The sequence below is a fragment of the Propithecus coquereli genome, unplaced genomic scaffold, assembly GCF_000956105.1.
Source record: "Propithecus coquereli isolate 6110/MARCELLA unplaced genomic scaffold, Pcoq_1.0 Scaffold145, whole genome shotgun sequence".
NCBI lineage: Eukaryota > Metazoa > Chordata > Mammalia > Primates > Indriidae > Propithecus > Propithecus coquereli.
Window position 1 is genome coordinate 443,762 of NW_012138858.1, and position 23,639 is coordinate 467,400.

The 23,639-nt window shown below is 44.8% G+C and overlaps 1 protein-coding gene across 2 annotated transcripts in view; it reads right to left on the bottom strand.

The window, feature by feature from the left end:
* The window catches only part of ASAP2 (ArfGAP with SH3 domain, ankyrin repeat and PH domain 2), a 193,468-nt gene that overhangs the window by 43,332 nt on the left and 126,497 nt on the right, over positions 1–23,639 (bottom strand). For both annotated transcript variants that reach the window (XM_012639955.1, XM_012639956.1), the window contains exons 8-15: positions 22,296–22,371; positions 21,931–22,017; positions 14,974–15,077; positions 14,807–14,876; positions 9,109–9,196; positions 3,885–3,933; positions 3,636–3,802; positions 1,380–1,513 (exon numbers count right to left, since the gene is read on the bottom strand). In XM_012639955.1, coding sequence (XP_012495409.1) covers positions 1,380–1,513; positions 3,636–3,802; positions 3,885–3,933; positions 9,109–9,196; positions 14,807–14,876; positions 14,974–15,077; positions 21,931–22,017; positions 22,296–22,371 — 775 coding nt within the window. The remainder of the gene's footprint in view (positions 1–1,379; positions 1,514–3,635; positions 3,803–3,884; positions 3,934–9,108; positions 9,197–14,806; positions 14,877–14,973; positions 15,078–21,930; positions 22,018–22,295; positions 22,372–23,639) is intronic.

The window sequence follows — 23,639 nt, forward strand, 5'->3', positions numbered from 1 at the left end:
AAGTGGTCTGCAAAGAGCCTAGTACAAAATAAGCAATTATTATTTCATCATGAATCACTTGACACTTCCCATTGTTTTAAGAAAATCAGTAAAAGTCGCGACTGCCATAGTTCACCAGTGTTTACTGAGATGTAATTGTTTCTTTGAAAATATACTGTGACAATCTCAAAGCTACACCACCATCAGTTACCCAAGAGAAATCACATGCACAGGTACACGCCTTCAAGATGTCAGTCACATGCATTATTACATTAACAATAATTACAGTATGTAACCAAGAATGCCTGCTTGGGTCTTGCTAAGTCTAGCTTAGTTTTAAGTAACTAGGAATGTTACTAACTGGGCTGCCAGGATCTACTTTAGTTTCTCCCAAATCTGTCTTTTAAGGCCATAAAGGAATTCCTTGGAAAGACTAGAAGTGTTTGATAAAAGAGTTCAAAGTGCGTTAGCAGTTCAGACACACTGTACCCAGAGACATCATCAATAAGATTGATGGCACCTTGAGAGGAATATGGAACTCGATAATTGACTTTCTGTCAAGACTATTGCTCTTGACGTTAAATCCTCTAGATGTAACTTTTAAATTCAACATTAAAATCAATGGCAATCAATATCCACTTACTATTTACTGTCAACACCCAGTTGCCTCAAGGAAGAATTTCAAGCACTGCTTTCTAACCAGCAATTATGGACTTTGGAAACAGTCCTTAAATGCTCATGTCTTAGGTGGCCCAAAGCACAACCTAAGTCTATGTACCTTGTGGGGCCACAGGCTCAATACTCTGAAAGCTACTTCACAGAAAACGCCTCTACTTCCGCATATATCTTTCCACCCCATGGCTTATGTGTAACCACTGAACCAAGAATGAAAAGACATTTTTAGGAACAAAGGCAGTGAAAACAAAGAGCAGCATCTGTCCCAAGGGAGACACGGTGGGACGGGGAGTGTCCACGGGGGCGGAGGCAGGCAGTGACCACTGCCTTGTCAGGAATCGGCTGGCAACTCAGGAAGACGGAATCCTTTGCTGTCTTCAGGCTTTGCGTTCTGATACGTCTAATGGATGAGGTGAACTGGACTATGCCACCATCCTGTTCCCTTCCAGCAGAATCTTACACCAGTCTCAACACTTCTGTTTTGATTTCACTTCCCTTTATTCACTTAAGAATAAAATTTTGCGACAAGAAATGCTCCCAACTACCAGTAGCTGACAATCAGGAATTATCACTGCATTGCTAATTATCCAAACCCATCTGGCAACCTATCAACAACCACCACCCCACTGGAATTTCAAGAAACCAAAATGGATTAGAATGCCAAGATAAAAACTTAGCTTCTAGTTCATTAATTCCCAACTCAAAATCAAGAATTTAAAAATTACCAGCAGCTCAGATGTTCCCAATACATCTAAGGTCAGGGACTGCATCCTGGAGTAATGAACCCCCAGCTCTCGATGGATTCCAGAACACTCGATGCAGGTCAGAATGCCCAGGTTGGTAGACAGCCACGTAGGATCTGCCGGAGGGAACAGAGCAAATGTGAGCTTGCGGTAAGAGGAGGGTCAGGGCCAGAACTCTTCCTGGATAGTCACTGAACGTGAGTTTTGAGCATGAGCATTTTCTGATCCTTGACACAGCTGGAACCCTCGCTCGCCCGTAATTACCACTCATTTACATGCAATCCGCATATACACACATCTGTCCCCTTCCTTGTCCCTCTGTCTCCATCTCCCCATCCTTCCATTCACTTAAGTGGCAGGTGCTATGTTTGCAAAAGTAAATAGGACACCACACCCCAGTGACCATGGGCTCCTCAAGGCGGGTCCTGAATACAAACACACCCATCGCCAACCTGCTCACCTGGGCAGCATGCAGCAAGAGAAAAACATGAGACCAGCCAAAGTCCAGTACCGTAGGGGAATAGGCTGTCTATACATGCCAATAATAATAGTGGAGAACATACACTAGGTGCTGAGGATATGCTGTGCTCAGCACTTTGGTAGCAGCAACAATACAGTTCACATTGTAAGAGCTCCAGAAGTCACAGAGCTCTTCTGTATGGTGTCTCCTTTAATGCATACAAGAGCCCCATGAGGTGACCAGGACAGGGATGCTTATCTCCCTGTACAGCTGAGGCAGCTCTGCCACACTCGGACTCAAGGTCATGACTGAGCGCAGAGCCGACTTCAGCCCAGTGTTTAACTGAGTTCAAAGCCACACATTCCCCTCGGCACGTTCACTTACTCGCTGAAGTATCCCACTATGTGCTCAGCACACAGTAGGGACCCCTGAAATGCTTGACAGATGAATGCTGAATTTACTTGAGCACATTATCACAGCCCACAAGTACAACTCTTCAGAATTTCTTGTTGCCCTTAGAAATTCACAGCAGGTAATTTTCGCAACCTTTGTCACCAGGTAATCGTGAAGCTATTTTAAAAATGCTCTATTTATAAAAAACTCTACCCATGCTAGAAAATCTTCCGGGGCATCTGTGTTTGCACTTGTCTAGGACTGCTATACTATATCTATTATGATTTTAGGGCGTTACGTGCATACATTTAGGTGACTTTGTATCGTGTTTTTACATCACCTGCATTGCCTTAGCATTTTAAAACAACAAAGTATGCAGCTTCGAGTCCTTTATGAAAGTGTTGTAAAAAATCCAAGTCCTGCACTGTCTTTAACCTTTCTCAAGAAAGAACACGATTCACTATTTATTACTCCCTACCTACCTCATCTCCTGTCAAAAAGGTATTTAATGGATCTAAGACCAAATATAGCTTTCAGGGTAACAGGAACCTAATGACACTTCTCAACTGTCCACTCTATTTTGATTGTGTTTGTTTTTTTATAAAAATTGTCATAGAATTAGAGGAATGAAAATGTAACTGACTGTTGTAGCCAAGCCCCAATTTTTCTCATTTCACAAATGTTCAGAAAAGGCATCTACATAGTTCCCCTGGCCCCCAACACCGTCCCATCTTAATTAGAATAAGTCAACTCCTTAAGCCATTAAAATACTAGTTGTTAAAATCAACAGTGACACTACATACCCATTAAAAATAAAGCCCCTAATATGCTTTACCCAAATGCAAAAATAAACATCTCATTTCACAGAATGTGACAGCTGGAAGGGACCTGTGCCTTTACAGATAGGAAAACTGATGTCTGCCAAAGTAAGCAGCTCGTCCAGGGTCACAGAAGTAGACAGTAGTGTAAAGTTACTTCAGAAGTTCTACAAAGCAGGACAAAGAGAGAATGGAGCAAATCCTGGGCACAGAAGCCCATACACATGCCACCTCTCAGAGCTGGTGCAACAGCCAGATGACCTTTATCTGACCCTCACTGTGCCCTTCAGTTTTCATTGCTCAAAAAGCAGTTAAATCTTTTCAGCCGCATCAGGCCATCTATACTCAGTCCTGCTCTGGGGCCCGACAGGCGAACATCTTCCCACCCCTCTCCCTGCTGTGGTCTGCACACAGTTCATTAAGCATTTCTGTAATGGGATGAACTCAGGCTGAGCTGCACTTAATTTCGTGTTTGAAATGAAAGTGAAAAATCAATGAATGGATTCTGTGAATCGGAATGGGATTTAACTGTCCTAGAGCCTAGGGTAGATGGGGGCCCCCGGTCACCTGGCGCCCCGCAGTCACAGCACACGTCATTGCCCGTCATCCTCTGGACTTCTGAGATGATCTCCTTTGTCAGTTCTTGGACTATGTTATTTTCTCCAGTATTGTCATCCCCCTTAAATGCATTGTTTAAAGCTTCTTCTTTGCTGTTTTGCAATACAGACATCCATCTAGAAAAACAAGAGTGACACTGTGTTCAATCCCAAGAACAACGGCTGAATGCAACCCAAGTCCCACCTCCAGGTAACTTACATTTGACATTCCTGTTCATCTTCTGCTTGAAAGTGGTACGTCCTGTCATCTGCATGGCAAGAGGAATTTCATCAATTGTGAGCCCAGACATTAATCCACACACAATTCCAAAAGAAAGCAGCTTCTAATTAATCTCAAGAATAATCTTAGCTCTCTGCTAGGAAATTAATGATTTGTATAAAACCAAGCAATCTCTCACATCCTTCAAAGGTCTGCCCTCACTCGGTAATAGTGGCTTTGTAACGCAAATTAATAAACGTGCCCTACTCCACCCCTCAAGTCTAAAAAGATGCAGCTTCCAAAAACGGAAGCTATTCCATGAAAACCACCACTATCTTCTCAAAAGCTTTATATTTAAAACTCACTGTAGAGTTGGCCCCCAAACAGTAATTGTTAAAGACCTTTGAATAATAAAAGCCTTTTCTAAAGAGAATATCTCAGAAGTTTTCTGGCTTTCTTAGAACAAAATTAGCCTGAGAAATTCTAAGAATAACATGCTCTGGAAGTCATATATTACAAATATAGCTAAAGCAAGAGGACTGTGTTAAACAATAGTTGGATATAAAATCCTACACTCACAGCTAGCATCAGCAACATTTTACAAGTGTTTTGCCAGGCTGCTGACCCGTGTGTGTGTGTGTGTGAGTGGGTGGAGGAAGGGGAAAGAGAGAGACCGTAGTTTCTGTGCTATTCTTGCCAAAAACGTGTAATCTCAGTCCATCATGGGGGGGAAAAAAAGCCAGAGAAATCCAAATTAAGGGGCATTTGACCAAAGAAAGGATCAATACTCTTCAAAAAGCATCATAAAGACCAGGGAAGGGGCCGGGTGTGGTGGCTCACGCCTGTAATCCTAGCACTCTGGGAGGCCGAGGCGGGTGGATCACTCAAAGTCAGGAGTTCGAGACCAGCCTGAGCAAGAGTGAGACCCTGTCTCTACTAAAAAAATAGAAAGAAATGACCTGAACAACTAAAAATATACATATAGAAAAAATTAGCCGGGCATGGTGGCGCATGCCTGTAGTCCCAGCTACTTGGGAGGCTGAGGCAGGAGGATCACTTGAGCCCAGGAGTTTGAGGTTGCTGTGAGCTAGGCTGACGCCACGGCACTCTAGCCAGGGCAACAGAGCCAGACTCTGTCTCAAAAAAAAAAAAAAAAAGACCAGGGAAGGCAACAGAGCTGATACAGAGGGAAGGAGACTGGGATAAAATAATGACTAAATGTGATATGGGGTCCTAGATAGAATCCTGGAGCAGAAAACAGACATTAGTGGGAAACTAGTAAAATCTGAGTACAATTTTTAGTTAATAGCATCAAACCAGTGTTAATTTCCTGGTTTTGATAAGTATCTATGGTAGTTAACATTCACCACGTACTACTGGATAACTATTAAGACATTAGGGGAAGCTGGATGAGAGAGATGGAAATTCTCTATCTATAATCAATCCAAAAACAAAGTAGAAAAGAAAATAAAATTTTAAAAAGGGAAAAAGGGAAGGAGATTCAGCTTCTGCAGAAGCTGGCAGAGTGGTGTTTCTTGGGGAAACAAAATAAACATCTGTGCCCCTAAAGTCAACAAACACACCACCTTCTAGGAGTGGTTTTTACTCCTGAAGGCACTTTGGTTCTTAGACCAACTCGTGGTGAGTTGACTGGACTGAGGCTGAAGCTCAGGGAGGTTAAGGTGGCAAAACCAAGTGTAGCCTGTGGCAGAGGATTCAGGTTTCCTGACTCCTGGCCTGAGCCATCCTTCCCCACCTTCCTTTACATGCCTGGCGGAGTGGAGCAACACTTTATCCCACCTGTTACTGAGGAGAGGAACAAGGCTGAAGAGAAATGTTTCAAGTCCAGCAAAATGAACTTGACTTTGTGATTCCAACGTAAGTGGCTGAATCAGGGTGAAGGAAGGGAGGGGCAAGGCCACTCTGTCCTGCTCCCAAGGACTGACCTGACGTGAACAGCCTCATCTTGCAGGGGGTGGAGGAGGGAAGCGGCAGGGGGATCCACAATCCAGGCCCCACTTGGGGGCCCCGGGTGGTTTGCTAAGCCAGTCCCAGAGTTCCCAGGGGCTGTCATCGTGGCACTCACGCCAGCGCCGTGTGTCTGAGCCACTCCACAGCCAGGCCAGGCACGGCTCAGGCAGGAAATTGAGGAGATAAGAGGGAGCCCATTTCCTTTGGTCAATTCTGCATTCTAATGTGTAAAAAGTGGAGAATGGGGACCACACCTCTGTGAAAAGCTCCAAATAAGAATCCCCTCCACCATAGACTCTCTCTCAAGATGCCTATAAACCAAAGAACAGTTTCCAGCATGTCAACTACCAGGGAGAAGAAACACAAGAGAATATGGGGGACGACCAGGTCTCTGACGTGCTGCTGGTGCGGAGGGGCTGCTTGTGGCTGGAGCTCTGGCTGCAACTGGCCACTAACCTGCTGTGTGGGCCTAGAGAGTCACTGAATCCCTCTGGGCCCCATCCTACTCAGAGGACTGCCCTGGACCTCCTCAGAGTTCTCCTGCTCCTCCCACCCCAGCCAGGGCGCCTGTGTGATTCAGGGATAACGGCTCAGGACTTGGATTTGCAGAGGGTGGGGTCAGTCCAAGGGCAAGCGACTGGACAAGCTCCCAGGAGGGCAGTCCCTGCCACAGAAATACCCTTCTTGAGAAGCCAGCGCCTGTTTATACCTTGATCCGGTGTAAACAAAACAGAATCCCTGTTTAGGGAAAAGGACTATAAAGTATGATCTTGGAGGAAATAACTAAAGCCAGCCAGCCAATCTGTTCCTCCTCTGGGTTCTCGGGGCATATTCTAAGACAGCTTGACCAGGAGAGGAAGAGGAGGTAGGGACGACTCGTCGGGTGCCTACCAGACCCATGCCTGAGCTAACATCCTTGCTGCCTGTGCCCAATCACCTGGTATCTTGAGAGCTCACAGGCATCTTGGTGACACTCATCCCGCTAGCCTGGGCAGGAAGTAGAGGAAGAATCTGAGAGGGGTAGAAACAGCCCATCCTGAGTCAGGAAGGATTGGGTCCTGTCCCCACATCCCTCACCCTCCCAGGACGCTCAACAAACCCGGGTTTCTACCGCTGTGCAGTGTTTCAAGTATCTCACAACCACCCGAACCCACACAGCAACACACAAAGGGCTTTCACTACAGGTGCTCCCGGGGAGTAGCACCTCTTGAAAACTAGCAGAGGACGAAGAATCTGCAGGACTGGGATTCATTTTACCCACAGGAGGACAAGCAGGGAGGGAGGAGAGATGAGAGTTTTTCTCAAAGATGACAACAGACTCTGGCAAATTCACAACAGTAACTCCAACAGGGCTCGATGAGCCCTTCTGGGTATCATAGGCTCAAAGTCCTTCCTGCAGATATTTATTGTGTGTCAGGCTGCAGCAAAGACGCCAGCAGGATCTTGGTAAATGGCGGTTTGTCACCACACTTGTGTGTAGCCAGATTTACACGGGACCACCTTCCCACACGTATGAGATGCAGTGATTCCCGCCTGGCAGAGAGTTATGCACACGTAGCCGCTACTGATTCTCCCTGATGCCGGACGTGTTGTTAAAAACGTGTAGGCTGGGGAATACCTGGCAGCAAATGTTTCTGCCACTTGGTATCTGGCCAGGCCTCCCTACAGGGTGAGTCAGAGGGCCTGGGAGCAGCTGAGGGAAGAAGTCCTTGCCCCACCTCCACCTGCGGGCAAGGCTCAGCCCATCTCAGTTCACTGTAACATGCTAATCGATTACTGAAGGGCGCTTTTACTATTAGGGTAACACGTGGGTTACTATTTCAGAAAACAGAAAGGCCTACAACCCTCTGGGTCTTCCCCAGCCACTGGTGGACATCCGATTACACCACCAAATTTTCTCCCTTTAGCTCAAGCTTTTGTGGCTATCTGGAGACAGGTAACCTGGCAGCGATCACAATTATTTTTTTCAGAGACAGGGTCTGTGTGGTCCAGGCTGGACTTGAATTCCTAGGCCTAAGCAATCCTCCTGCCTCAGCTAGGACTATAGGCACGTACCACCAAGCCCAGCCTGTGATCACATTTTAAAGTATGGTCAATGCTAAGCATTTTAAAACATCTCGTTTGAAAGATGGGCAAGCGTTGATGAGAAGATATAATTGAATCTGTGGACCATACTAAGCTGAGTAGGGATGGGCATTCGAAGCACGATAAAGTCAATTTTTATTTTACAAATCAGTCTAGAGTCTGAAGGACAGAATGAACAATTTCCACATAATACCTCTCCACACATCATGGTACTCGGCCCTCCCTCCAGCATGAGGCAGAATGCGTGCAAAGGGGAACTGCGGGGAGGATGAGGACAAGCCACCACGGGCAAGTGGACATGGAGCATGAAGTCATGTGATAGATGACTTCCTAGCCCTCAATAATATAAGTCAACAGACATTTGGAAAAGCAGCCATCTCCTGCTCAGGAGTATGAGGCAAGTAGGACCACACCACCTGCCTACAAGGTACAGTCTAGCACTTTCCTCTGCAAAGGTAACTCTTGTACCCAAATCCCTAGTGACTTCCTCTTCAAAGGGGAAACCAGCCCTTTCTTCCTTCAAACGGTAACACTGCCACAAAGAACTGCCAAGGACAAAAGGTTTATCTTATTTTCTTTTGGATAGCACAAGGCCTTTTCGTTTTATTAGGGGGTGCTAATAAACATTCGCCACAATAGATGGTTCTGTGGTGCTTCTTTTGTGAATGCCACAAAAAAGTATACAGAAGGAGTAATTATGGGGGAAGATAAAACAATTCTGAAAAATGAAGTTTCAAGGGCTCTACTGACGATTCTATCATTTTAGTTTTATAGCATCTCTAACACCACTCAAATTATGCAAGTTTTTGACAACAGAACTGTCCTTTTTAAAAATCTGTTTTAAAGTGAAGGAATTTTAGGCTTGGGGACTTATCTTGCATAATCTCCTTGTTTACAAATAGGGAAGCTGAGGCTCAGAGAGATGAGAGCACGTCTCCAGGTTTACAGAGCCCACGGGGGCAGGGCCAGTCCTCAAAGTCCAACCTCAATAGGAGAGGCTGGCAAGCTGCCAGTTGCAGTGGGAGTGCAGAGCGTGTATGGCCCTTGAAAAGGGGCATTTCTCCTGAAAAGCCAATTCTTTAAAATGCAGCCTTTGAAATGGGGCTCATGCCCCAGAAGAGGGTTTAAAATAATTTCTCCATGGCGCAGCACTCAGAAAGAGCCTTACGTGAAATAAGGTCAAAACACTTCTTCTCTTCAGGGTTGGTCTTCACTTGGCAGGTTAATAAGTTGAGCTTCGCTGGAGGCCGGTTAGCCTGTTTAAAAACAAACAAAAAAAGATGGGTGAGCAGGGCTAGAAAATCATACCGTATCATTCCTCTTGAAAATACAGCAAGTGCAGGCTTTTTACTAGTTTGCAAAGACAGCTTTCAAAAGGCAGACTTTACGCAGGAAAGCACGACAGAGGTGCACTGCAGAGAGTCCTTGAACCTCAGCAACCTGTGAGGGCACCCACGTCCCTGCAAGGGCATACTGGGAGGCCTGCACAAACCCGCCCTGACGGGATGAGCAGCACCAGCTTTGAGGTTGCTGGCAGTGGACTCCCCGAGATCAAGATGCTCCACTGCTAAAGCCCTAAACATTCAGTTCTGATTGCTCCTAATGACACAGAGGGTCTGCCATGTAACCTGGGCACCCAGCTCAATTTTTGGTGATTGTAATAGTGTTTTTCTGAGTGTAAACCTCACTTCCAGGGGAAGTAATCTCATAGCACAGAAATGGCAGAGAAATAATTTTCCCTACTGTCTGAAGTGATGACAGATAATAGAGTCATATTCCTAAATGCCAACCATCTCTGTCACTGCATTTCAACAAAACACACTTCATTCATATAAGCTCCATATAAGTAACCTCCAACACACAATAGCAATAAGAGCTCACAACACACTTTTGTCAGCGGTGTGTCAAAAATGACTATTTCATTACAATCAAAAAAAAAAAAAAAAAAAAGCATACTTAGTTCCAAAAAGCAAAGGGCAGAGAGTAAGATGATAATTTCAGAAACAAAAATACTGAATAGCAAAATGCCTCTTGGAAGTCTTAGGAGAAATCGCCAGATATGAATGGGCTTATCTTACCTACCTACCAAGGTGCTAAAGGAAAGATCAAGTAAGAATGTCTTAAACTTCCATTGTTCCTGTGCCCCCCTTACTGTGGCCACCAGTTGCTTCAGGATAAAAAGCTTGGATGTGGAATCCAGATACCCACACATATGCATCCATACCTGGACAGACCTGTGAGACCCACACACGTTTACAGACCTAGTGGGCTCTCTCACTGAGTCCACAGATTTAGGGCGGGAGGATTTAGGTTTGATAAACATAAGTTTGGATAAGCAGAAGTTGGATAAACAGGGTTGTACTAGACTCTCTAGTTTGTGGATGTATTGATCTTATCTCCTACACAGAAGTCACTAAATATTTTCCACAGTACACGGATCTAACAGAATTCCTGGATCATCAGAAATCAGTATTAGAAGACTCCAAGCTCTGCCTAATCTTCCCAACATGGACAGTTCCAAGTAAAAGCACCATCAGTTTTGGAACTTTACCTGGCTCACGCAGGAACAAATGCATCGTATGATCTATTTCTATAGTGGCAAGTAGGAGCCCAAACCATGTATGCAACCAAGACTCTACGTGTACAGCCCACATAGAGTCTCTTTCTGTTCTGTCACCTTCCTGTGATCACACAACTGTACATGTGCAATTTTTAGGGCCACTTCAAAATTGTGGAGTCCACTGAGTCTTAGATACAGAAACAGGAAAAGGGGTTTGTGCACTTTGATAATTACAGAGGCACTTTCATGGACAAGATAATGATTTGTAATAAAATAGCTACATTTACTCAGCTATTATTACTAAATACTTACATGAGGCAGGCACTGTTCTAAACATTTTCATTAATTAATTCATTTAATTTTCCTAAGTGCCCTTTGAGGTAAGAACCATTTAGCCCAGACGACTAAATAATTTGATGGGGGTCACCCAGCGTGGGAGCAGGGAAGCCAGTGTTCGAGCAAGCCAGCCTAACTCCAGAGCTCACGTGCTGAACTGCCACCCTGCCTGTCCTCGACGTGGGTATCCAGGGGAGGTGGCGCTGACCTGGACCTATCTTCAAGAGCAGCAAAGACCCACACTGCAAACGATCACTACCCATTCTCCCTCCCACCTCCACCCTGCAGTCCTCCTTTGTCCCTGGGGTCTGGGGAAAGGTGTTTGTTCTCCACTGAGATAACTACCATCAAAGACAGATTTCTCACCTCACAGGATATAAATGCCACAAAATATAGAAAAACAAGTGTCTTTATTTGAAACAGGAATAATTATAAAGGCATAGACGTGGCTCCATACTAAAAAACGACAACCACGAGAATGGGTCCACAAAACATATAAACTGATCTTAAGAAGTATCAGCTGTTCTCAGTTTTACATTAATAATTGTTTGCTATTTGTCCTTTCAGATTAAGCGTTAGCTAACATAAAAGCTGTAAGGAAAATTTGTGAGAGAAAATTTTATCCATTAAATTCCTTCTTTGATGCAATTTGGAAAAAAGTATCATCATTTAATTCAACTATAGAATAGTTTTATCTAAGTCACAAGATACCAGCGTTCCTTGAGAACTTAATTTGAGAAACTCTGATTTAGTAAAAAAAAAAAAAAAAACTCAGAAAGGAGTCGGGGGAAAAAAGATTCAGTAGCCTTAGCGTTTGTGACAAAGGCATGGATCATTTGTGATTACTATTACTATTTAATCATGCCACTCTATTTTCTCCCAATTATTCAGGCTTTTAAAAGTTTATATTCTTTCTGCATGACTGATTATCATTTATTTAAAATTTAGGTTGTGTAAGAGCCAGTGAACATTTCTTCCAGTACAACAGAGTCCCCAGCCCTTGGTGGTGTGGCAATGCTGTGAATTTGGCAAAGAGGATACTAATTAGAGCTCTTTCATCCCAAGGATGACTTCTTCCCAGTGCCAGAAAACACAATTAGCCTTGGGGAACAGGGAATATCAGCTGGGCTTTCACTGAATCCATCCCGGATGTTATCCTCATCCCTCTGCTCAAATACAGAATACACCAATTTCGTTTCCCGAAGGCTGCCAGCTTCCCGTGGAGGGTTTTCCTAACAGTGCAAATGCACCCTGTGTGCTTTCACTTCCTAAAGACCCACTTCTCAGCTGTGCACCACACGCTGCTCTTAGAGTCCCATATTCTCAGTCAAGTCTTTGGAAATTTGCCTTTTCCTGATGGTAAACTAGCACACTCAAGAGATGCTGGCTAAGCAGGTAAGCTACACAAGGAGTCAGTCAAATCAAAACTAAACCAAAAAGGCATTTCGCCACCCTCTTTCTCAGTCCAGGTTAATTCACACCACCACATGCAAACACTCTGCGGATGCAGTAGTACGGAGGAGTCTTTAGGAGTCCGACTTCCAGAGTGAACAGAACAGCAAATAAGGAAAAGCAAGAAAAGAAATACTCAGCAAGTGAACAGAGGGCTGGAAAACTAACCTATTATTTTCCTGCAAGGCAGTGGGGTAGGGATCAGGACAGAGCCCCCCCACCACTCCTGTAGCTATGGCAGGCAGCGGCTGCCAAGGCATGAGGAGGCACCCAGAGTCAGAGATTCCCTGAGGAGGGTTTCCCCTTTAAACACAAAGCACTTTTTATTAATAAATATGCATGCTGTGTGACAGCTGAGCTGTCAGCATCCTAGTTATGCTCGTTGTAACTGTACTATCTGCTAAAAACTGGGGCAACCCATCACAATGTAAAGAAAACTAAGCCTCCGTGTCCTCTGGGCTCCAGGAAGCTCATGCAATGGAAGTGACTCAAAGTTAAGTTTATGCTGTCAGCAAAGGTCACTAGGCTCGTTTTCATCTGTCGTGGAGGGAGAGCCACTCATGGCTTAGGCTGAGGTCCTGGGTCTAGGGGAACTCTGAAGGAAGCAAACATGCTACTTGACTTGAGCTGTAAGAGCATGTACTAAAACTCAGTCTTACTCTATGACAGTTTCTACACAGAGGTCATCAATCTGAGTTAAAACAAACAACTGAGCTGACACCAATTTGAAAACAAACCACAGACAGAGTCACAGGTGTTTAGATCAAGAAGGGAACCCAGCCTCATCCAGTCCAACATTCTTAATTTTTTTTTTTTTTTTTTTTTAGACAGAGTCTCACTCTTTTTGCCCGGGCTAGAGTGAGTGCCATGGCATCAGCCTAGCTCACAGCAACCTCAAACTCCTGGGCTCAAGCAATCCTACTGCCTCAGCCTCCCGAGTAGCTGGGACTACAGGCATGCACCACCATGCCCGGCTAATTTTTTTCTATATATTTTTAGTTGTCCGATTAATTTCTTTCTATTTTTAGTAGAGACGGGGTCTCGCTCTTGCTCAGGCTGGTCTCGAACTCCTGAGCTCAAACAATCCGCCCGCCTCGGCCTCCCGGAGTGCTGGGATTACAGGCGTGAGCCACCGCGCAACATTCTTAATTTTAAAGACCAGTGATGGCTGAATAAATTCACTTCCCTTGATCTAGAACTAATGCCTCCACACCCATGCATATATTCATATGGAAGCAATGTCACATTAAGATCCAAATTGTGTGGTCCAGGGAGTAAGGTAGTGATCACACAACCAGTGAAAACTGGATTTTGCGAAAAAGGAAATGATCTTTATTTGTCCAGTCAAAAGACATGTTCACTCTCCTGGGCCAGAGGTCACCAAGAGATCCCCACAGACTACACTTGCTATACTGCGAGTTCTAGTCTCTCGCTCCCCCTGCGTAATGAAATCAGCAAAAATGAATGGACCCCCAGGGGAACACAAACTTATTTCTGTAACATCCTTCAAGTGAGGTTTTACTCTATTTTCCCTACTCCTAAGTACCGCGGGGCTGTTCCTCTGGACCCCATGTTGAGTGATGACGTTTCTATAGAGCTTAAAGCCCGTCTGTGCTCCTGCCCAGCTCTGCCTTCACCAGGGGACCAGAGGAACAGGAGCAGGCATGACAATCACTACCATCCACTAACGTGACCCAGGCTGTGGGTGTGCATGTGCCACGAGGCCTCCACCTGGGGGACAGAAATGCAAACCACCACCAACATTCTCACTACCAACAAAACGGCAACCAACTCGGCCTTGAGACGTTTCCCAAACTGTCTGCTAGCCTACGTGGTTTTCACCAGCTCTAGCCACACCAGGAGAGGTGATAATATGCCTAATGTCACTGTGTAAAGATCACAGGGGGTGTGAGGGCTGTGTTTGTTCCTGGTCTCTGAAAGCTGGGTTGGTAAGGAACTTTATCCTGTGTTTTCCATAAGCTCAATATACTGGGCTCTGTTTTTCTCTGGTGGGGTCTTGTAAATAGGAAGACAGAAAGAGGCCTTAAGTTTGGGCACAGTATGTGAGCTTTCTACAGTAAAATTCCTGAAATCTCTTTTCTCCTGGATTTCTGATTTCCAGAGTCCTAACCATTTAAATGTTTTTCCCTTAATGGAAAAGTAGAAATCTTCTCAACTGAGAAGTTCGATTTCCAGAGACAAAGATAGCAAGGGAGTAGAGTAGTTTGTTGTTTTTGGTTTCTGGAAGTCACAGGATTCCAGACAAGCTTGCTTATCAGTTACTCCTGACTCTGCTAGGCAGTGAAAGGTAAGAAGGCTCCACCTGATTGAAAATGCGCATACAGAATGCGGGTGTACCGACTCGAGAAGGAACCCAAACATGCTTTTCTAACAAGGAAATTCTTCAAAACGCACCCTTAATACTGCAACAACAACTCTTGTTCTAACCCCACTGAGTCCTCCAATACCAACTTCATCTAACCACAGTAGACACCACGGAGTAAAAGAGAATACTTACGGTACCATGGGATATGGTCAGAAAACCATTTTTAACTGAACATTTCCTTTTCTGCCACACTTTTCGGATCCTTGTGGATAAGTGGGAAAAACAATAAAAATTTAGATATTTTGGACACAGGAGATAATGAACGTACATTTCAACTCTAGTAACACCATTTCACGTACCCATCGCTTTTCTTGTAGAGGTTGCCATTCCGCTCGGTTCCGTGTTCTTTGTTTCCCTGAGGCTGATGTAAACTGTAAGCTGTACTCTGGCGAAGTTGGGAGTCCTAAAAAACGATCCGAAATTTATGTTTAATACTGTCCAGGTCCCAGTTTTTTAAAAAGCAGTACACAAAGGAAACTTAAGCCTAAATGTCTGGGTTTTTAAAAATATACATTAAAGAAACTTTTCTTTGCAACACCAAAAGAAGAACATAAAATTCACATCCAGGGATTCAAAAATGCCATCTATCGGGGAGGAGGGAGGAGGAGACGGGTATTTGTATACACAAGGAGTGCAATGCGCACTACCCGAAGGATGGACATATTTGAAACACGGACTTGGGGGTGGGGAACCAAGGGCAACACACGTAACCTAAACATCTGTACCCCATAATATGCTGAAATAAAAAAAAAAAATGCCATCTATGAGGAGGCATCTATCTTTCCCCATGGTCTCAGCACCCTTGTTGAAAATAAATTGTCCCTAAACGTCAAGGTTTATTTCTGGACTCTCAATTCTGTATCTTTGATCTATACTTTTCTAATGCCAGGACTACACTCTCTTCATCATTATAACTGTGCAGTAAGTTCTGAAATGGGGAAGTATGAGTCTTCCAACTTTGCTCTTTTTCAAGATTGTTTTGGCTACTCTGGGTTCCTCACACTTCCATATGAATTTTAGAATCAGCTTGTCAATTTCTGCAAAAAAGCAGCTGGGACTGTGATGGGGATTGCATTGAATCTGCAGCTGCAGGGGAGTACTGTCACCGAAACATTAAGTATTCCAATCCAGGAGCACGAGTGTCTGGCACTGACTTATTAAACTCTGCAATAAAAACAAAAAACAAAAAACAAAAAAAAACTAAATCTTCATCTGAGCAATCAATAATATGCTTAAGCACTCTGTTACTGAACTGACACCTGACTCTGAAACAAGCAGACCTCCCAAATGGGAGAAATAAACTCATTTTCCACAGAGAGTTCACACAGCACTCGGCCTCTGGACAAACAGGGCGCACAGCTCCTCCAGGGCGAGGCTGGTGCCAGTTCCCACGTCCTCTCAAGGGCAGTACATCAGCAGGAGAAATTCAGAGCAAACCCAGATTTCAACATTGCTGGGAGCACTGCAGTGGAAGGAGAACGAAGAAATACTGCTCACCTGTGTGGAATCTCTGTGAAGGACTAAAAATAAACCTGTCAAAAGACTAAACTGCACAACCAAGAAATATGTCTATTGATCTGAGGAGGAAAAAATCCTGCACAAAAAAAGTGGTGAAATCACGTGACAACACCGCTAATAGTATTCATGCCGGGCATATTAATCGGAACTACTTGCAGCTCTTATGAATAGGATAAAGGAAATTCTTCTTTTCGACAGAATCAGACCCTACGCTGGAAGTTAAGGAAGAAATTACCCTGCCCTATTCTTTTTTTAGACCAGGCCTTTCTAGAAGCAATTAATGCATGCAAGCAAATCTGAAGCTAAGCTATCACATACAATTTTAAAATTTGTAAAGAAGATGAATATAACCTGTTTAACATAAAATTGAATCTGCTAATTTAGCGCTAATTATTTCAGCATCCCCTAGGTGACTTCTAGGTGACCGGACAAGAATAGCCCTTCTAACCTGTATAAAACACCTGACCCAAGTGAAGGGGTGGTGGGTGACAAAGGAAGCCAGCCGTTTTGCATGATCAACGTTTCCATTTAAAGGAATACAATTCAAGGGAAAAGAGTCTCTCTCTCTCTCTCTCTCTCTCTCTCTCTCTAGAGAGAATCATCATCTAACACATAAGAAAGACAAGTTGCCAAGGGTTGCCCTGATGCTCACAGACTCTCCAACACGCTCTGTACTTCCCTGAGAGGGACAAGGACAACCTGCGACTTGACTGAGTGCCTCCACGTGAGGAGACTGTGAGTCTGAAGGACACAGGTTAAGAAGGCACTTTAAGGAACCTCAGAAGGCTCTCATAAAATTCTATCAATGTCCATACATCCTCTATGCTGTGACATCCAGACCAATTCTCAGATCCCAGGCACTGTCCGTGATCGTAACTTTTGCGTGGGCTGGTGAAGTATTAGCCATTGGGTCCTGCCACGACAGAATCTGCCCAGGTGGGCAGCGGACTCACTATCTGAAATCTTCAGGAATGGGGGGAAAAGGGTGACGTTGCCTGTATTACAAATATCATACACAGGTTTACTCACAACATCAGAAGAATCTTCGAGCTAAGACTCCAGAATATCATAAAAACTGTTACACTTTGTCCACCTCTCAGAAAGTGTGCTCAGACAACTCTTGTGATTGACACATCTGTTGAGGAGTCATCTCTGGAGGCTTAAACTTTCTCTGTCTGGGGAGGGCTGTGATGCCCAACTCATCCCCACCCTCCGAGGGTGTGTCAGGTGTGTCCACCCACGTGCTGAGTGAGCAAGCCCCGAGTGCTGCTCTAAGAACATTCTCTCTCTCTCTCTCTCTCTCTCTCCTGTCTCTCTCTCTCTCAAGTTGTGAACGTGAGTGAATATTGCCGGCCCCGCAAGGTGGCTGTAAGGATTACTGATCTCACTTAAAAAGTGTTTGCAAAAACCTGAAAAGTGAGGCAAGCAAGAAATGCCCCAGGAGCAGAGAGGAGCATGTCCCCCCACAGTAAGTGGACACGTGGAGAAGGGAGACAAGGCTGGAGACAGCAAGGTGGGGGTGGCTGGAGGCCTGAATCAAGGGCAGGGGGAGGAGCCTGGAGCCCCATAGGACACCCCAGACCCAAGGAGGGATGAGTAGAGAGGGGTCAGCACCACGAGGACAGAGGACAGGTCAACAGGGAGGCCATGTGGACAGAGGGTCATGTGGGAGATAACAATAGGACCCATTCCTGTTCAACACTGAGAATGTGACACCACAAGGGTAGGGAATTTGGTCTCTTCTGGTCGCTACTATATCTTCAACATCAAAGAGCTCAATATTTGCTGAATGCAAGAATGAATGAATGAACTGGTGCCCGTTTATTAAGCTGATCAGAAAGGATCTCTTAGATCTCCAAACAACCTTCTGAAATGGGCCATATTATTCCTATTTTACAGGTGAAGAGACCAGGGCATGGAGAGAGGTCCAAGAACTTGCCCAAATGCAGACCTAGGATTCAAACAGTAAGATCCATGCTCTTCTGCTCCACTAGACAGCTACACAGGCCAACCACCTGTCCCCACCTGCTGGGATTCTGCTAACTCCTAATCATCCTCCAAAGCCCCAGCTCAGGCATCACAGCCTCTGGAAAGTCATTCCTGACAACACCTGCCCACCCCACACCAGGCAGACTCCCATTCTTGGAGCTGAGCTGCATTACTGCTCATCACACTGTGCCCCTAATTGCCTCTCCCCACCCCCAGATCATGAACCCCTGAAGAGGTGACAACTGTGTCTATCTTATTGTGAGGTATGTGCAGCACAGGTTTAGAGAAAAAGTGGACAAAAGAGTAGCTGAATATGTGAATCAATGAACAGGTCCTCTACTGAGGCCGACATGAAGGCCAGGACCAGGCCACCCAGGAGCTCAGCAGGAGAGGCAGCAAGTGGCCACCAGGCAGAGGTTTCTGATTGAGGCCAGAACTGGACATAGTAAAGTTTGCAAACCCAGACAGGAAAGCCCGAGTCAGAGGAAAATTATGGCTGTGGTGGACCTTTGCTGCCTGGATGGCACAAGCTATTCAACCACATCCTACTAGACAGGATGCTTGAAAAGGGGGAAGCAACCGGGGGGTGGGTGATGGGGTGCAAGTGAGGGCATGGGGAAAGGGGGGAGAGAGAGGGAGGGGGAGAGAGAGAGAAAGAGAAAGAGAGAGAGAGGGAAGGGGAGATGCACAGACCATATTTCAGATCTGTGAAAAATCACAGTGGTTTCAGCAGTTGGACCTACCAAGACCATATCCCAGAGCCTGACCCTCCCCCAGTAGCACAAGTCTGGGTTCTCAACATCAAGCAGCGAGGAGCCTGCACTCCAATGACGGGGCTTTGGCAGGGACTTGCTGGCGTCACAGCAGGGTCTGTCCCAGCAGAGCTCCAATGAGATGGATGCAGGTGGGATGGGGAAGGCAGAAGATGGTAAGGGTGACGGGGAGAAAGATCATGCAAAATTATTAGAAGTGCTGAGGGTTTTAACATTTCAGATGGAATCTTTCCCAAAAGTCAAATGCCACGGTGCATACATAGGTGTTCACTGTACAGTATTTCAGCTTCTCTGTAAGTTGGAAAATCTTCATAATAAAAGAATGGAAAAAATCAAACAGGAATATCCTCTTTACGAAGAGCAGAAAACATCAACAACAAAGCATGAATGTCAGGTGACTGGGAGGTGTGGGGTCACTGGGACCACAATGGCACAGGCTCCACACCAGCACATAGCCACAGGGTGACAAAGAAAAGCAGCCTAAAGCCACCACACTATAATGGCCATGCTCTTCATCTCTTCAAATGACTGATGTCTGAGATTTACTGGAAGAGAGTGAGGAGCACTGGCTTCTACCAACCATTCAGACACGTAACCTGATTTTTATCTACCACATAGTCAGAATTTTTATAACACTGAATAAAAATCATCTAACACCTTTGGTTTTCTAAGTCACAGAAGAGAAGCCAACCAAAGGGAATGAAAGTCTAAACAATGCCCATGTGGTCAATTCTCATTGTAATCAGAGGAACACAAGTGGAACCCCCATCATAAAAACCATTTTAAAACACATAAAATTTAAATGTGAATAAACATTTGCTTATTACTTGCAGCTGTGTTCATAGATTGTCCAATTCAATGAATTCACCAAAAAGCAATGCAGAGCGTGATACACAGTAAACACAATGACAAAGGGAGACTGGTGAGCTAGGTCTCGGCACGGAGCCTGCCGGGCATGAAGCCAGAGAGAATCAGTAAAGAGGGTTCCTTTGACCCCTCTGTGCAGTCAGGGGCAGATGGGATGGCCAACAAAAAACCAATAAGCCATAAAAGACTTCTGGTCTGTGCAGGTAAATCTGTAATACTTTTACGCAAAGCTGTTAAGCAACCAGCTCTCTCCCAACAGCCAGTTTTCCCAAACCTAATTCTGCACAGCCAAAGCGAACATGGCCCTTGCACTGCACCCAGAGGGCTACCCCACTCCAGCAGCTGCTCTTCCTTATTTTAAAACTGAGCTTTGCTTCACGGGTTTGATCCTCCTGCTTAGACCAAAGCGGCTCTCAGCCACGTCCACAGAGCACTGGGGGGCACCTGCCTGGATGGCACTCTGGGTCCCACACCTGGCACTCCTCTTCTAATAACAATTAGGACACTATGTGCTCTGTACTTCAAGTTCTTTTTCTTCCCTTTTCTTTTTGTGCTTATATTCCATGTTTGGGATTATCAAAGCGGCAGGACACACATCCTCTCGTCTGGGAGGAGGTGGGCATGCTGTGGGTAACTTCTGGCACTACACACAGCCTTGCTCTGCGAGGTCTCGCTCAGTCGGCCCATGTTACCAAGAACCCACACAATGAGCGCTGCGGCCCGGAAGGCAGGGGCATCCTCAGGCTGCTCGCAGTCTAACTGGAGAAAAGGCATCTGTGCACTTAAGACACAGCCAACATCTAAAAAGGAACAGGCTGAGACTGGAATGAGTCCTTCAATCAGAATATGCTCTATGAACTCAGGTCACTGTGGGCTGGAGAGATCAGAGGCAGCGCTCCAGAGGCGGAGCTTCAGACCAGAAGGGTATGTAGGATTCAGCCGTGCAGCGGGTATGGGGTAGGGGTGGGAGGGAGCTGCTTCATCTTCATGAAGGAATGGCAGCAAAAGTATAAACTGTAAACCTGGAAGATGTCCATTTCACTAGTATTCGTAATACAAACTCTTTAGCCTTTAACAAATCTACTACAATGAAAGAGGAAGGGTTAAAATTAAAAATGCTGCTAGCCATTAACATATACTAGGAAGATATATATATATAGAGAGAGAGAGAGACAGATAGATATTGAAGTTCATAAACCAAGCATGCAAAATTCTCCAATTAATTAAAATACTGAACTACTTACTCTCCTAGACTTCGGTCACAAAAGGTAAATGCATTTGGGAGAAAAACAACAATATTCAGTTATAGTACAAGAACTTACAACAAAATAGAGCACACCAAACTGCCATGAGTAAACTTTATGCTCTGCTAAGTAGTTCACTAATGGATCTAAAACCTACTATATATACATTTAGACACATTCCTTTTATTGACAAGGGAGTGAATTTGTTAAATTCACATTATAATACCTACATTGTAGTGAAAATATAATAAATTATCTTTAAAATGTAATTTTTAATGGTTTTCTAATGACCCTCCAAAGCACAAACCATCACTGCTAATGTGTTAGCACACAGGTGTCATTATATAAAGAAGGTGACGTGAGACAAAGTGAGGATTTCTGCCCGTCAGGAAGCAGCTGTAAGAAAAGCGAGCTCCTCGAGTTTTACAGAACACAACCCAGGGCTGGAGAAGCCCCAGACGGTCCACTACGTGCCTATGCCCAAAGGGGCAGAGTCCATGTATTAAGTGCATCAGGGCAGGAAAACCAAAAGGTCCAGCTACAGAATAAATGGCACAAATGACATGTGGTCTCTGTGATGAAGCCACTAAAGCTACTCATCTAGCAACTGAGAGAGCAAAAAACGTTTACACACTGCCATTAAGGCCATGCCTCTAGTAAATGCTTCCCCTCTGAAATAAACATATTTTAAAAGATGGTTTTATAGAACTAAATTTAGAGAACACACTAAATGTTTTAGCGCTCCTTGACATAGCCCCGCGGTGAACTGTGAGCTTCTAGAAGACACGACATTCACATTCACCAGGCCCAAAGCCTCCAAGTCACAGGGATAAAACAGTGATATTTCGAAATTAAATCTTCTCACCTCTTTTTGTTCAACCTGCAATGCTGATTTCAAAATATCTCGAAGCTGTATCAACTGTCTTCTTTCTTCATCCTGGGCCTGTTTGATCTTTTTTAAAAAAAAATGAACAAAACAGAAAATGGAGACTGAGGCACAGAGAAACACTCCTGCTCGTGGGTGTCTGCACACAAACGGGACACCTGCCTCCCTTGTGAGTTACGCCTTTCCTCCAACCAAAACAGGATGGAAGCGGGAACTCCGCGCGGCATGACAAGGCTATTCCTGGGTAGCATGGCACGCGGACACGGGATTACACTTTCATTTAAATGAAAGTGTCTGTTGCGTAAAAACTGTTTCAACACCACTGTGGGAGGGAAGCTACTCACCGTGTGAAGATCTGTTGACAGTGTTTCGATGGAAGGTTTGAGGCTTTCCACTGCCTTCAGTCCATCCTGGAAAAAACTAGGGGGTGGGAAAGGAAAAACAGAGATTGCAATTCATGAAAGAGAAAACTATTTTGTTAGATGAAGAAAAAACTTCTTTAAAAGAAAGTGACTAGAGTCATGTAATTCCTAGGGGAAAACACTGCATGAATAGAACTTTAAAAATATCAGGCAAACCAAGAATAAAATGACACTCAAAATTAGAAGTGACTAGAAAAGGAACTGCAATAAGCCTAAGTATTTGAGATCTATAATGGGAAAGAGGATTCTACTGACAAAAGGCAGCAAGGGCTTGGATTCAGGAGTCTCTGAGAATCCAGATGGAAGGAACAAGAGTAAGGCACTAAGGGGCTGTCCTCAAGGGGCGACAGCTGAGTGGAAAAGAGAAGGAAGGCAGAGAAGAACAAGCAACTTTGATGCACAAGAATGGCCGTGATCCTTGTGGGCAGAGTAGGAAACCGTGGATGGAGACCTTGAGATCAAATATCCAAAGGAATCATCTTTTAAGCTGAGAACTCAATGCTGTAAGGTCATTTATAACAAGTGATTCAGGAAATACAGCAGAAGCCAGATAGGCTTCTCCACAGCGAAAGTTGGCTGGTGCTCAGCACCGTCTCTGAAGCGTTCTGTGCTTCACACTTTTGAGAGGAATGAAGAAAAGGCGTCTCAATGATCTCAGGAGAAAGTTCACAACCTGACAAGGCTGACAGTGCCTGTGATCTTGCCCCTACCTGTGGCTCCAGCCTCAATCCATGCCATTTTGCCCCTTCACTCACTTGGTTCCACAGACACACGGGCTTTCTCTCTATTCATCCATGGCCGCCAAATTCTCCCTGCCTCAGGCCCTTTGCAGATACCATTTCTGCTCTCTGCAAACTTCTCCCTGCAGTGTATCTGTGTCACCTGGCTGATTCCCACTCATTCTCCCCGTTTTACGTTAAATAGCACCTTGTTAGGGAGGCCTTCCATAATCCCCTACTTTGAAGGAGGTCCCGTCATGTTCTCTCAAAGCATTTCACATGTTCTTTCGAAACACTTACCACAACTGCACTATGTATTCATGAGTGTGGTTATTTAAAATACAATTCTCCCATTAGATCTGAAGTTCTATGAGGGAAGGGACAGTACCCACAAAACCTGGCACATTTCAAGCACACAATATTTGCTGAATGAAGAAATAAACTAATGAAGGAAAGAGAGTTGTCAACTTCCCCCAGTCTACTGGATACTAAGGAGACTATCTTTAAAAAGTGACCTGGGTTTCACACCTGCCATGTGAAGTGATGT